This window comes from Cnephaeus nilssonii (genome assembly GCF_951640355.1).
Source record: "Cnephaeus nilssonii genome assembly, chromosome: 17".
Classification (NCBI taxonomy): Eukaryota; Metazoa; Chordata; class Mammalia; order Chiroptera; family Vespertilionidae; genus Cnephaeus; species Cnephaeus nilssonii.
Genome location: NC_137088.1, coordinates 27,359,538 through 27,374,123, shown reverse-complemented (window position 1 = coordinate 27,374,123; position 14,586 = coordinate 27,359,538). Strand labels below are relative to the sequence as shown.

The window sequence follows — 14,586 nt, the reverse complement described above, 5'->3', positions numbered from 1 at the left end:
CCTCCAATAAAGTGAACACTTTATTAACCAGAGAGAAAAAAAAAGCTGAGAGAACCCAGGCCTCTTCACAGCAGCACCAAGCCAATGATTTTTACCCACATGAGCATCTATTATGATTATGCGATCACATTCCTTTTTGACTTCTGGTTCACTGTTCTTACCTACTTCCTTAAATTACTACTTGGGGAGTAAGGAAAGGGCAAGACTAGCAGAACAAAGGAGAGGAGGGGCACTAGTAGCAATGAGGCTTTCAGAAAGAACTCTGCTAGGGTCAAGGTCTGCTAGGCTCTGCTTGGGTCTAACGTCATCTTGTCTCAGCTTGCATTTATTTCATACACAAGCAGCAGGTGTGTGACATGGTCTGGGGGCTGGGGCAGGGGAGCTGGAGTACCCTCATTCAGAGCTAGAGTGGCCCACAGGAAGGGTGACAGCAGGCAGAGGCTTGGGCTGCAGTGTACGTGGGGACCACACTCACTGGGACGCTGTCAGCTCCATCTGCTTTTATTCTTTGACTCTCCCTGATCCCTCAAGGCCAGGTTAGGTGCTCCTGCTGCGTGCTCCCAGAGCACCCTACACCTCTCCTGTCATGGCTCTTACCACACTGTTCTGGGGTTAGCTCCCCACTTATCCATGCCACCCTTGTCTCCTTTTAAGCGATAGTGGGGCTGGACCCTGGTGTGTAAAGCAGGGATAGGAGAGTTTGTCCAGTGTACACTGCAATCTTTAGGCTCTGGAAACTTATAGTTAGGCCTGAATCTAACACACACTCCCATCTGTACTCATTATACCATTGCTATTTAATTGCTTTGAGCTAAACAGGCTGTTTTATTTACCAAGAAATGTATTAATAATTTATAAAAGCCATACATTTAAGAAGACAGCAAATAATATCACTTTAAAAAGGCCAAGTTTTTTTTAACGTCAGTGAAATGCACGTTAAAAATCCAGAGAATGTTTTTCATTTTGTATTTGTTCCACAGCATTCCAGCTAAGAGTACACAACAGGAGCTGATCAACAGCACAGGAAGATAGCTCAGGAGCCCTCAGCCACTCAGAAAGCAGAACGGCTTCTAAATCCCCATCTACTCCCCCGTTAGGGGGAACCACTAGAACACACCAGACCCCTGGCATTTGGTGAAATAGCACTTACGGTTCTATCACCTGGGAATGATTAATTCCAAGGGTTCGTGACATGTTTTGGAAACTTAAGTGCTATGAGGGTGGAGTGTGGACAAGTCACTGAGCTGATGAAGAACAGACCCCCTGTCAACACAGCCTTGCTGTTTTATACCTGTCTCCACATGTCGGGAGACCATATTGTAATTGTACATACAAATCTGAGAGTTCAAAAGGACTAAATGATATACTGTCCATGAACCTCAAGGGTAATTGGAAATTAACTGGTTCCATACACAGAGGTTTGTTTCCAGGAAAAAGGGACCAAAGCACAAGATAAGAAAACTTTTCAGATGGTAACCATGTTCTCATGATCTTCTCTATGAGGAGTCTGCTTGTTCCGGTCTCAAAAACCTTGACCCACATCAATCATACACTAACGGGACAGCACATACACTTTAACAAAGGGAAGGCACACGAGTCAATAAAAGTGACAAATTTGAAAGCAATAAGGGGAACTGGACTTTTAAAAAAATTCCAGGCTGGAATTCAACAATAACTTGTTTCCAGAACAAGGAAATGTTTCTAACTACACCCTCTTCCAAAACTGTCCGTCACCACATACACATGCACAGCTGGGTCTGGGTTTGCCCCTCAGGCGATTTTAGCCAGCCACTTCTCCAAGTCCTGGATGTCAGCAGAGCTGGCGTCTCTTCCACCCTTGGCACTACACTCCACGAACTCCACTTTGAGGGGCAACTGCGAGAATTCAAATTCTTTGCCTTTCTTTCCCAGCTGAGCCGGGGCTGCGCTGGAACTGTCCAGTGTGCTGGGGGCAGCAGAGCGGGTGACTCGTAAAGTGTTGCTGTGAGGCAAAATGAAAAAGAGTCAGGAAGCGAAGAGTTTAATTTTTAATATCACAATTAAAGGCCTTTAGGAAATCAAGATATTTTCTAAATATTTCAGCACTCATTTAGATATTTAATCATAAAACTGCCAATGATGCTATCATGACTGTTGAATAATCCTGTGCATTTATAAATCACTCTCCTGGGTAAAAAGGTGAGATGGGGTCCAACCTGACATGCTAGATGACAGCAGTAAAAGGCCCAGGTCACACCAACCTCCTTGCAGCCCAGTGCCCCATCCACCAGGCTCTCCTGCATGATGTCATTTTAAAATACAGGGTGTTCCCCCTCCCAAAAAATGTATACACAGGCTTTGAATTAATTATAAATGCAGTGTTTATTAAAATACATTTCATTTTCAAAATTGAGCTATCAGCTGCTAAAGTGTGTATACAATTTTTTGGGATACCCTGTATGTATGTATTTTTTAAATATATGCTCTAAGTGTTATAAAAATGTAAGTTTATGAAATTTAAGTGTGGGTAGATAGGGTAATTATATCTATCTTTAGTCTTTTGGATATAGAGCTTAGAAATCCACAAAATCCAGATTCTCATATCCTATTTGGACACAATTACTATTCTTCAACCTCTTTAACCACTAAAACCCTCACAATTTAAATCGCCTTACTGCCACCTGCTGGCCCTAATAAACAGTGCCTAAGCCAGTGATGGCGAACCTATGACACGCGTGTCAGCACTGACACGCGTAGCCATTTCTGATGACACGCAGCCGCTAAGGTGGCCGCATGCCGAGGATGAAACATTTGCTGCTCCTGAGGATGAAACATTTGCGAAATAATGTTTTTTCCTCAAAGTGACACACTACCCGAGTTATGCTCAGTTTTTTGGCAAAGTTTGACACACCAAGCTCAAAAGGTTGCCCATCACTGGCCTAAGCAATGCTCACGGGTCTACTCCCACCCTTTCTGTTATCTAAAGCAGAGGAACACATGCTGCTAATCTGCTTTCTAACAAAATAAAGCATTTCTTGCTGCTGTAACACTGCATGAACATTAGTGAAGAATCCACAGGAAAAACAAAACACTACCTTGTTTAGAAAACACCCAAACCTATGGAAAAAGTATTTTAAAAAACAAATACAAAATCAAGATATTACCTACCTCTTGAGGAAAAAAGGGAAAAGCATTGGGGAAGAGTACATAGGGCCCATAGCTTTTGGGAAGAAGCCCCCAAACAAGGTGCTCCTTGTTAATGGATTATTTATTTAATGGATATTCATTTTAATATTCTTTAAACTTAAGACGTGTTATATATTTTCCTTTGTATATAAGATGTTTTTAATAAATTATATATTTATATATTTTATATAATTATATGTAAATTTATATAAAATATATAAAATTATATTTTATAATAAAAAACTTAAAAAGAAAAAACCCCAAACATTATATGTATTCAACTCTTGCCATAATGCCATGTAAACATAGTAAACCTTCTTATTCAGAAGACTAAAATGATTCAAAGCTGACAGAGCCTAATTCTCACTAACAAAGGATTAAACTAAAATTAGACTCCTATTTTAACTGATACTAGCCTTTACAAATTGTTTAACATTTTACTTCATTACAATACAGCATTTCCTTCTGGGTTGTTTTCTATGGCTCTTTAGAGTGAAAAGCAAATGGACTAAGAAAAGTGTGTTTTAAACATGGAAAGACTTGGAATATACTGTTAAAAAAAAAAAAAAGAATATACAAATAATGTAATTTTTTTCCTAAAGATAATTTCCAACAATTACAACAGAATATTTGAATACACCAAATCATCTACTTGTTTCACTTTCCTAATGATAAACAATATGTAGTCTCAGGAGAGTGAACATAAAGAGTATGGGAAGAAATGATAAACATGCAATTTTAGAAGAGAACTTTGAAAGCAGCAAGACAAAAGTCAATTGTCACAAACAAGGAAAAACCCCATAAGACTAAAACCTTGCAAGTCAGTAGAGAGTGGGATGATATATTCAAAATGCTTTAAGAAAATAACTGTCAACCAAGAATATTATACCTAGCATATCTGCCATTCAGATATTAACCAAGAGAACTTATTCATACTTACAGTTCTTTTTCAAGCTGTTGCTGAATTAACTTTGCTGATTTTGCCATTGTAATGTCTATAAAGAAATGAGGACACTGTTATAGTTTAAACCAAAAAGGGTCTTTTCCCAAGACTTCTTGTATATATGGGAAATTCCTATTTAAACCAGTACATTTCAACCTCACACATATTCTTTTCTTTTTATCCTCATCCAAGGATATTTTTCCATTGATTTTTATAGAGAATGGAGGGGAGAGAAGGAGGGGGAGTGAGAGAGTGAAAGAGTGTGAGAGAGAGAGAGAGAGAGATTGGTAGCCGCCCACACAGGCTGGGGATTGAACCTGCAACCTAGGTACATGCCCTTGACCAGGAATTGTACCCGCAACCCTTTGATACACAAGCCAACACTCCAACCACTGAACCAGGGCCACACATATGTGTGTTTTTTTTTAAAAAAAAGCTTTTTATCACTAGTAGCTTCCTTATCAAAGTAAACTTTACATTTGGATGTATGGGTTTTCCTATAATACAAATATATTAAGCTGGTGACTCTAAAATTTTTTAGCTCTTTCATGAAAGTTTTCCATACTTTACAGATATTTTAATTCAACACATATATAATTCCCGCCAATGTAACAAAAATAAAACCTTATCAATTTTATGATTTTTAATAAGAGTCTTCACTCCAACAGAAACATCCTACCTGTCATATAAATGTAAACTAAGCATATTGCCAACTGATATTAAAATGGTATGTTACAGCATCAAGTGCACATTGGTAAGAAACAAGCACTGGTTTGGCACACAGCTGAAGCCAAATAAATATTACCTCCCCTTGTTATACTGAATAGGAGAAATAAAGAGAAGGTCAGGTAACGATCCTAAGACTGATTCCTGATTTGGCATTGTTAGATTACCTGATCACTTCTTAGAAATGCATTGGGGCTCTTCATAGAATCAGAATTTCAGACCTGAAAGAGGCCTATAAAGTGGGTGTGACTAAAAAGTTTTTAATCATTACCAGCTTAAAGAAAAACTTCTGCAAACTCCCCTTGATGAAATACAGTAGATGATAAACTTGTTTGAAAGGAGAGACTCCACTTGTCCCTCCACAACTGAGTATCTGATATGACATATTGTCAATCTGATGAAATTAGGTAAAGTAAAATGATTTACAGTTAAAAAAAAGCAAAACACTATATCAAAGAAAAAATTATTATAGTCACTCCTTTGTCATGCCTTAAAGTAACATGATCATATTAATAAAAATGCAGGAGTATAAATAAATTTTAAGAATTAATATCCTTCAATTTATAGCTCATTAGCAATTGTCTCTTCTCATGAATAATAACAACTTAGGTAACTATATCAATTCTTAGCAGCAATCCCAGGAAAACCTCAATTACTATTGCCAGAAAATGTGATGGCACCTTGCTTATTGCAGGCGATTAAGAATGATGGTGCGTTCTTCAGACTCATGCTGTCAATGAGGACTTGATACAGAAACTCGGCCACATCCTTCACCTCTCGCTGGAAGGCTGCACTATCCACAACAAACACAACAGCCCTGGAGGGGGAAAAATGAAAAGCTGGCATGTCAGCATTCAATATTAAAAAATTATAACCTTATTTTTCTTTAAGAGAAAAATCCATCCCAACAATAGAATTCTATACTCTGTAAAATTTATGGCATGAACGCATATACTAGAAAAGAAGACAAACCTAAAATCAATAAACTAAGCTTCTACCTTAGGAAGCTTGAAAAATTAAGACAAATCAAATCTAAAATAAGTAGGAGAAAATAAATAATGAAAGTTAAAGAAGAAATCAATGAAACTGATAACCGGAAATCAATAGAGAACACCAACCCAAAAGCTGGTTCTCTGAAAAAATAATCAACAATAAAACTGATAAACTTCTAGCCAAGCTAACTAAGAGAAAGAGAAAGGACACAAATTCCTAATATCAGAAATAAAAGAGGATATTACTATAGATCCCATGGATTATCAAAGAATAATGTGAACAACTCTATACTGACATATTTGATAATCTAGGTAAAATGGTCAATTCCTTGAAAGGCACAATCTACCAAACTCTCACAAGAAATAAACAACCTGAATAGGCCTACAACTATTAAAGAAACAGAATCAATAGGGCAGTGAAAATACTCTGTATAATACTATAATGGTGAATACATGTCATTATACATTTGTTCAAATCTTTAGTCTGTATGACACCAAAAGTGAATCCTGATGTAAAATATAGACTCTGAGTGATTAAGATATGTCAACATAGGTTCATCAGTTGTAACAAATGAATCAATCTGGTGGAGGATGTTGACAACAGGGGAGGCTATCCATGTGTGGGGACAGGGATATATGGGAAATCTATGCCTTCTGTTTAAATGTTGCTGTGAACCTAAAACTGCTCTAAAAAAAATTGGTTTTTAAAATCACACCAACAGTCTCATCTGTAATAGATTGCTCATAAGCACCATCTTGTGGCCAAGGAAGCAATAATAAAATATAAGTCAATACGTCTTCAAAAAATAAGTAAAAAAACAATCACCTCATTCCATCAAACTTAAGATTCCATCAATTAAAAGACATTATTATTTCAGGTACAACTAAGAAAGAAAAAAATACTGTGAATTAAACTATGATACCAGGAACTATAAGTAGCATTTCAATTTAATAGATATTAAACTGTGTCTTAAAAATCAGTAAAATCTGGTATATTGATTTTCCTCTTGAGTTTTTATCAGAGTTAGAAACTACATAAGAATAAGCATCTTAAACTGTAGCACAAGAATTTTAGGAAATAAAAGAGTAACATTAAAATAATACTAAAATATGAAAATACTGTTCTGTACTTTTGAGGTATCAATTTTAGGTAATTTAAAAATACAAATATGTAATGTTGGATTTTAATAACTTCTAGGATTCCACCTACCTTTAAAATTCTTCTTTTAGATTTTAATAGTTCTGTACATTATTAAATTTGTCCCCAGAGTAACTGAAAACTTTATTAACATGATAATAAGGGTTAACACTTTATGAACACTCTTGAGAAACAGGTCAAATGTTATCTCACATAATCCTCATAAAATCCTAGTGAAGGTAGGCTTGCAACCCAGAACTGACCCCAGGGTCCATGCTCTTTCCACTCCAGGATACCAGATGCTTCCCAAATACCATCAGAGCAAACATGTTTTGATATACAGATTTCAGGCAAGCCCATTCCACTTCTACTCACCGGGCTGAGGCCTTAAACCGCTCTAAAAACTGAAGTCTCAAGCTTTCATGGCCAGGGAGGTCAATCAAGGTCAGGTTAGTGCCCTAAGGATGGCAGCAATAACATTAATGTTTTGGTCCTGATTCACATTTACAACATAAACCTTTCATATCAGATTTCAGGTACCAGAAGAGTAGCCAATTAATTAATTTAAAAAACGTTCACTCTATTAATCAATGAGTCAAACAAATGTTCACCAAGCATCTTCTATTTATAAATCATCAGTTGAGGAAAAATGAGCAAAAACAGACATGGTCCCTGCTCTAACAGACCTTATGATCAGAAAGATCAACACAATGTAAAATTACAACTCTGATACATGTTCTGAGGGTACATGAAAAAACCTGGGCCTGACTGGGGGAGTCAGGGAAGTGTGGTCCATCTGAGACTGGAGAAATACACTAGTATAAATAATAGCAAAACTAAATAATATAAGACCCTATATTTTACCATATAGCATGTTACCATTACAGGGATCCCCAATTTGTATAACAAAACATTCTTTTACATTTCCACCATAATTTAATTTTAAATATGTCTACCAGACACACCATTTGTTCTAACTCTGTCAATATTTTGTGTCAATTCTTGATCCAGATGACAATCATTGAAACAAGGAGGACTGTGCCCTACCGAGCAGACTCATTAAGCACCATTTACGTGCTATTCATTCCAGGCCTTCATCCTTGAGCTCAGGTTCAATGTAGATGTGACAATGCTCAAAGGCAAGACTCTCACGTACAGCTCTGGCACATGTATCATTTCTCAGATACTCTACCTTATCCATAGCCATCCTTAACCATTGTTTAGCAGGAGGGAGTCAGCATCACTCAGATTTGACATAAATATAGCTAGACTTATTATGACCTGTCACTTAGTCTGTGCAGTCTTTTATGGGCAAAAATATGATGTGTATTTTTTTTTTTTTAAAAAAAAGGTAAGAGTCTAGGGACCTCAGGTTGGGACCCACTACCACATTTCATAATCAGCATTGCAGCAAACACTATTAAATAATCCATAGATGCATTAGTATCCTGACAGAGAGACTAGAACTAAAACATAAGGGGGTAAGAGAAGCAGTAAAAAAAGAAGGGAGGAACTTCTACATATTTAATAGAAATATGTAGGTCTCAGATGTAATGTTTTCTGAAAACCACGTTAAAGAAGTAAAAAGAAATAGGTAATATTAATGATATGTATTATCCAACATACAGGGTGGGGAAATAATAATATTAAGAATAAACTCTTTCACGTACTCATGACTGTAAAACTACTTTTGCCCCACCCTCTATTTAAAATATTATCCTTTTAGCCCTGACCGGTTTGGCTCAGTGGATAGAGCTTCGGCCTGCGGACTCAAGGGTCCCAGGTTCGATTCCGGTCAAGGGCATGTGCCTTGGTTGTGGGCACATCCCCAGTAGGGGGTGTGCAGGGGGCAGCTGAGCAATGTTTCTCTCTCATCGATGTTTCTAACTCTCTATCCCTCTCCCTTTCTCTCTGTAAAAAATTAATAAAATATATATTTAAAAATAAATAAATTAATTAAAATATTATCCTTTTAACATATAATGTTAAAAAATCAAGACAATGTATTTTACATTCTTTTACTCATTCCAAGTCTTCAATGTCTGGTGTGTATTTTACATTTATAGCACCCTTCCATTTGGACTAGTCACATTTCAGGTGCTCAACAGTCACAAGTGGCCAGTGACAACTCTAATGGGAAGTATAGATCCTAAGGCATACCCTGGAATACCCCACTTAAAAAAAAACCTGGTACAAGTGCCCCAAGAATTAAAGATCTCCCAAATCAGAAATTTCAAAATTTGAATATTAGGAATTTAAAAAGTACTTGGCCAAAAAGAATGTCATTATTGAAAAGAGGAAAAATATCTCTAAGACATTTAAAAGGATGTCTCTTGATTTTGCTTAAAATGTTTAATTCTGGAAGCACCAGAAAAGTAGAAGGAACACAAGAAGAGGTCTCTAAGATCATCTTTTTTTTTTTAATTCTCCCCTGATGATATTTTTTTTCATTGATTTTTTTTTTTTTTTTTTTAGAGAGATTAGAAGGGAAGGGGGGAGGGAAGGAGGGAGAGCAGGAGACGGAGAGAGAGAAAGAGAAACATAGATGTGAGACACATATTGATTGGTTGCCTCCTGCATGCACCCTGACCCAGGGTGGGATGAATCTGCAACCCAAATACCTGCACTTGAGAATCAAACCCTTGACCCTTAGATCTAAGGGCCAACACTCTAACCACTGAACATGCTGGCCAGAGCTAAGATCACCGTTTCAATTCATCCATCTATATATCCACCTCTCCAATCAGCCACCCAGACATTATAATTGGCTTGATAGTCACTATTGACATCCTAGAGCTACATAGGTATGTAAAGTTTTTCTCCTGATTCCTTACTGGTATTTTTTGAAATATACTCATGTAGACCCTTTAAGATATCCACTGCAACATTGTATGTAAAGCAAAAGATTATAACAACAAACTAAATGTCTGTTAATAGGGCTCTTATGAAATAAGAACTTAATTGTATGGTACAGCCACATAATGAAATACTATGCAGCTCATAAATCAACTAGGTACAAATGAGGGAGAAAAAACAAAAATTAAACCCAAGTTGTTTCAGTCATATTATTAAATTAAAAAAATAAATAAAATACGCATAACAGTGTTAAAAAATTAAAGAATATACAGGTATGTTTGTTTATGCATAGACCATCTGAAAGGATACACAGGAAATGGGAAGTTATTACCTCTAAGGAGAAGACTCGGTAGTAGGGACAGGAAAGGCAAAATTACTTTTCACCAAAGATCCTTATTAACATTTTGAATTTTTGTCCCATATACATGTATTACATATTCAAAACATAAATGAAAAGAGAAAGGCTTGATGCTCACCCTTAAGACACTAATACTAATAAAATGTAATGTAACATCAGTGTACATGAGGTACAACAAAGGAGTGAGGGCATGATTAAATCTGTTGCCTGGATGGTCAAGACCAGAATTTGTCACATGGATTATATTTATCCATAACAATAAGCTACAACCTTAGACTAATTTCTGTTAGAAATGTCCTTTCCTGACAATCCATAGTGCAGTAAAATGGTCAAGACTCCCAACATTCTAGGAACTGCTTACCCTGGAATTGTTGACTCTGTACACAGCAGAGCTGTCAGTGATGGAAGTCTGAGTGTCTCTGTAAAGGCCTGTTAACAACTGTAAAAAAAATAATAACATGGGTGAGATCAGCGTAAACATGTAAATAGCAAACTTTAAGAGAGTAATTTTGTTCTAACGCTCCTAAGTGGTCAAATAAATGAGTGTTGCTTGCAAAAGGTGAAAAGAACCATGCTGATTTTTTTTTCCCCTTTACTTGTAGAAAATAATCTAAATTGCAAACTTTATTCCCCTCTACCCAAGTGAGGGGGGTAGGGGAGAGGCAGATATCCCTGCTTTTTTCAAATAAGAGTTTCAAATGATTAATGGCCAAATTTCCAACTTTCCCTACACCTTTTTAATTACTAAAATACTTAAAGATTATATTTCTTTATTGGAAGGAAAATCTTTTATACTCTCAAAAGGAAGAATGAGAACATCTTTGCTACTCTCCATAGCAAATAAAAAACTAAAAAACAAGCAAAAATACTAAATAGATTAAAAATACTAGTGAAAAGAAACCTAAGGAGCCCAATGACAAAGAATCACCCCTTTAAAAATTTTCTTTGACAAACTATCAGGAGAGTATACTGTACAATGGATTATACACCATATACAGATCAATGTCTTCTCTCTTTCCAGGAGTTCTGGCATCCTTAGCCATAGCATGAACATAGTTACATAAAACCTTTAAATGGGATAAGAACTAAATTTGGTAAGCACAAGAAAACAGAAATGGTCAAAAAATTCCAGTTCATGAGTTATCAGGAGTCCTGTCCTTTCAAGTGAGTCAAGAATTAACTCCCTAATGTATCAGCATCAGTTTCTTCTCCAAAATAAATCATGACCTGACAGAAATAATGGGATGCCCTCAATTTTCCTATCAAGTTTGAGAGAGAGATGCAAATCAAAGCATTTACTCTGACAAAGAGCAACGTCTTCCCGGAGTCACAAAGGCCAACCAGAAGAACAGCTCTCTGACTGCTCCTTCGGCTGCGGATGAACTTCCAGAACACTGTGGAAGAGAGAAAACGAACCAAGATTACACCTTATCAGCAATAGTCCGGGTGTATGGTTGGGGTGAGGAAGTTAACAGAAGTCTACCACAGAACGCCGCAATTATAGGAAACTTACCTAGTTTTATTGTTATTACCACCATTATCCTAGTTATTGTTGATTGTATTAATAGTTATTGTTGTTAATAGGCCCCACTGGGTACCGGCCCATTATCAAGGATCAACTTTTGGTGCACCCCCTTCCCTCACTGTGGACTCTGTAAGTGCAATCTAGTCTAATAAATTCTGTAACCCCAGCGCCTAGCAGGCAAACACGCGACGCTCAAACTTGAAGGAGAGGCCCTGTGAGCCTTGGTAGTAAAAGCAATCTAAGGGGGTAACCACACTCTCAGGGGGAACAGGGGCTGAAGAAGAGTAATCCGTTCCCCGAGGACTAGGACATCCCTTCCAGGGTCGCGAGGGTTTCCCTTTAACTCAGCGTTGCTCCCACTGCTTCGGGCAGGGGGACAGTGTGTCATCAGGGGTGAGTCTCCCTCTATAGACGCCCCCCAGGAGCCTTCTCCGCCCGGCATCCTCCCAGTCCAAGCCCGGACTCCCCGCCCTGCACCCTCCCTAACCACCGCCGCCCCTTTACCCAGCGTCAGCAGCACCGCGAGAAGCGCCACCACGACTGACAGCAGCGTCGGGTCCCTCTGCTGCAGCTCCTGCCGCAAGGAGTCCAGGTAGGGCTGGAAGGCGCCCCCGACACCACCACCATCATTCCCCATTCGCCGGGAGTCCGCGGAAGCCATGCTGAAATGCAAGCCTGGTCTGCGGCGCCGCAAATGCAACGTGTCCCTGCGCTCTGCGCAGACGTATGAAGCGGAGCATCACGGGAGTGGTAGTTCCTTGAGTTGTATTTCCTCCGCGAGGGCCAAGGTCCCGAACGTCCTGATGGGAGTTGTAGTTCTTTTGTCGTACAGTGCGTACCTGCCGCACGCCCGAGCGGGCGGCCACAGGAATTTCTCGAGTGAGGCATTTGTCCTTTGAGATAAATGTCAAATGTCGCCGCCCTCTCCATGCTTTTGACAGAATGCTGGAGGAATAAAATGAGTGGCTTGAGAAATCTCCACTGAGGATTTCCAGTCGCTCCTTCCCTCAGGTGAGTCTTGTGAGGAACTCAAACGTTACAGAAACATTTCTTTTTATTTGTTGATGGATTTTTTTTTTTATTGTTGAGAGTATTATAGATGTCCCCCATTTTCCCTCCTTCACCCAGCCCCCGCCCCACCCCAGGCTTCACGGCTCTGTTCTCTGTGTCCCTGGGTTATGCATGCAAGTTTTTTGGGTAATCTCTTCCCGTCCCTCCCAACCCCGCCCCTCTGAGATTCGCCAGTGTGTTCCCTGTTTCCATGCCTGCGAATCTGTTTTGTTCGTCAGAGTATCTTGTTCATTAGATTCCACATGGGAGTGAGAGCATGTGATACTTGTCTTTCTCGGACTGGCTTATTTCGCTTAGCATAACGCTCTCCACGTCCCTCCATGCTGTCTTAAGGGGTAAGAGATCCTTCTTGTTTGCTGCTGCTAAGTTTTCCATGGTGTAAATGTACCACAGCTTTTTTCAATCCTCTCATCTACTGATGGGCACCTGGGCAGTTTCCACATCTTAGCTACAGAAGCATTTCATCGGAATAGAATGTGGCAGGGGATGTGACAGAGGATGGACGGTTAGATATGGGGATACAGAGACGGACGCTCAGTCCCTCATGGGTTCAGAGGGTATCTCCTGGAGGAAAGTGACTGGGATCGAGCCACGAAGGATGAGTTAGCCTCTAGCCTCTGTTGGCGTTAAAGGAGAAATGTGCACACGCAAATGGGCAATTCCAGGGCTGCAACTGAGAGGTCTCCTTTAAAGCAGGCAGCCAGGAAAATCCGTGGGAGGGTGGGAGCTGTTGAAAACTGCAGCTGTCATTCCCACCCAAAGGGGCAGCCACAACCTGCCAGGCATGTATGTGGGACCAAGGTGGTCAGTTCTTCCAATTTTTAAAAAAATTCTCACTAGAGGCTATGTTTAGAGATGGGAAGGGAGGGAGGGAGGGAGGGAAGGAAGGAGTGAAGAGAGAGACAGAGACAGAGACAGAGAGACAGACAGACATCAACTGGTTGCCTCCTGTACGAATTCCAACCAGGAACTGAACTCAAAACTCAGGTATGTGCCCTGACTGGGAACTGAACCCACATCCTTTTTGGTATTCAGGATGATGCTCCAACCAACTGAGCCACTCAGCCAAGAAAGGCAGGCTTTCATGGGAAATTCTTGGCTTTTCAAATTGCAGCCAGTAATGGAAAACATTCAAAAGCTTGTGGCCCAAATAAAGCACATTATTGGGCCCGAAGTGCCAGCCTAGGGACTGCCAGTTTGCAGACTCTGTCCTGAAACAGGTGTCACTGCCGCAGAAGTGGCAGGAGATGAAGCAGGAAAGGTCGGCAGGAACCAGACCTGAAGGGACTGCTGTGCTGAGAGACCTTGTTGCGTTATACAGAATGCAATAAGAAGTTTCAGTTGAAGGTGACATAGATGATCGGCAGGTCAATAGAGAACTATTGTCTGGGGGAGAAAATACTGGAGGCAGGGAGACCAGCTGGGGGCTGTTGCAGTGTTTTGGCAAGAGATGCACAAGGTCTAAATGAGGGACAGAGGCAGGTGTGGAGTGCACCAGTTGGAGAGATGTGTAGAAGGGAGGTATATAGGGCGTGGTGATTAATTGGACATTCGGAGCTAAGATGAAGCGTTATCAAGACTGCATCTGAGGCGGTCGGCGTGGCTAACTGAGGCTATCCGAGTACATAAAGTGAATTAGAACTCACCTGGAGGGACTTTGGAGCTGGGAACAGAGCCAGAATGAAAATTGCCTCTCCTTTGGATATATTGAGTTTCTGGTGCCTCTGAGAAATAAAAAATCTTACATCATGTAGTCGATACAGGAAACAAATGGAAAGTTTCAGCAATAGGTGCTAGACTTTCACTAGGGAG

General features: G+C 39.5%; 1 protein-coding gene across 1 annotated transcript; it reads right to left on the bottom strand.

Moving 5' to 3' along the window:
• Nucleotides 1-812: 812 nt before the first annotated feature.
• Nucleotides 813-12,402, bottom strand: SRPRB (SRP receptor subunit beta). The gene is made up of 7 exons (XM_079795357.1): nucleotides 12,208-12,402; nucleotides 11,478-11,572; nucleotides 10,540-10,617; nucleotides 7,340-7,422; nucleotides 5,515-5,651; nucleotides 4,106-4,160; nucleotides 813-1,981 (listed from the first exon to the last, which is right to left on the bottom strand). Exons 1-7 carry the CDS (start codon nucleotides 12,362-12,364, stop codon nucleotides 1,771-1,773), a joined length of 816 nt encoding a protein of 271 aa, XP_079651483.1. The 5' UTR covers nucleotides 12,365-12,402; the 3' UTR covers nucleotides 813-1,770.
• Between the last annotated feature and the right edge of the window lie 2,184 nt (nucleotides 12,403-14,586).

What these genes read in the sequence shown, in the direction of transcription:
- SRPRB (XM_079795357.1), bottom strand. Translation starts at nt 12,364, where the DNA reads ATGGCTTCCGCGGACTCCCGGCGAATGGGGAATGATGGTGGTGGTGTC. An exon ending in CGCGGTGCTGCTGACGCTGG is followed by an intron (nt 11,573 to 12,207) that starts GTAAAGGGGCGG and finishes TCTCTTCCACAG; the next exon opens with TGTTCTGGAAGTTCATCCGC. An exon ending in CGGTTTAAGGCCTCAGCCCG is followed by an intron (nt 5,652 to 7,339) that starts GTGAGTAGAAGT and finishes TTCCCCCTCCAG; the next exon opens with GGCTGTTGTGTTTGTTGTGG.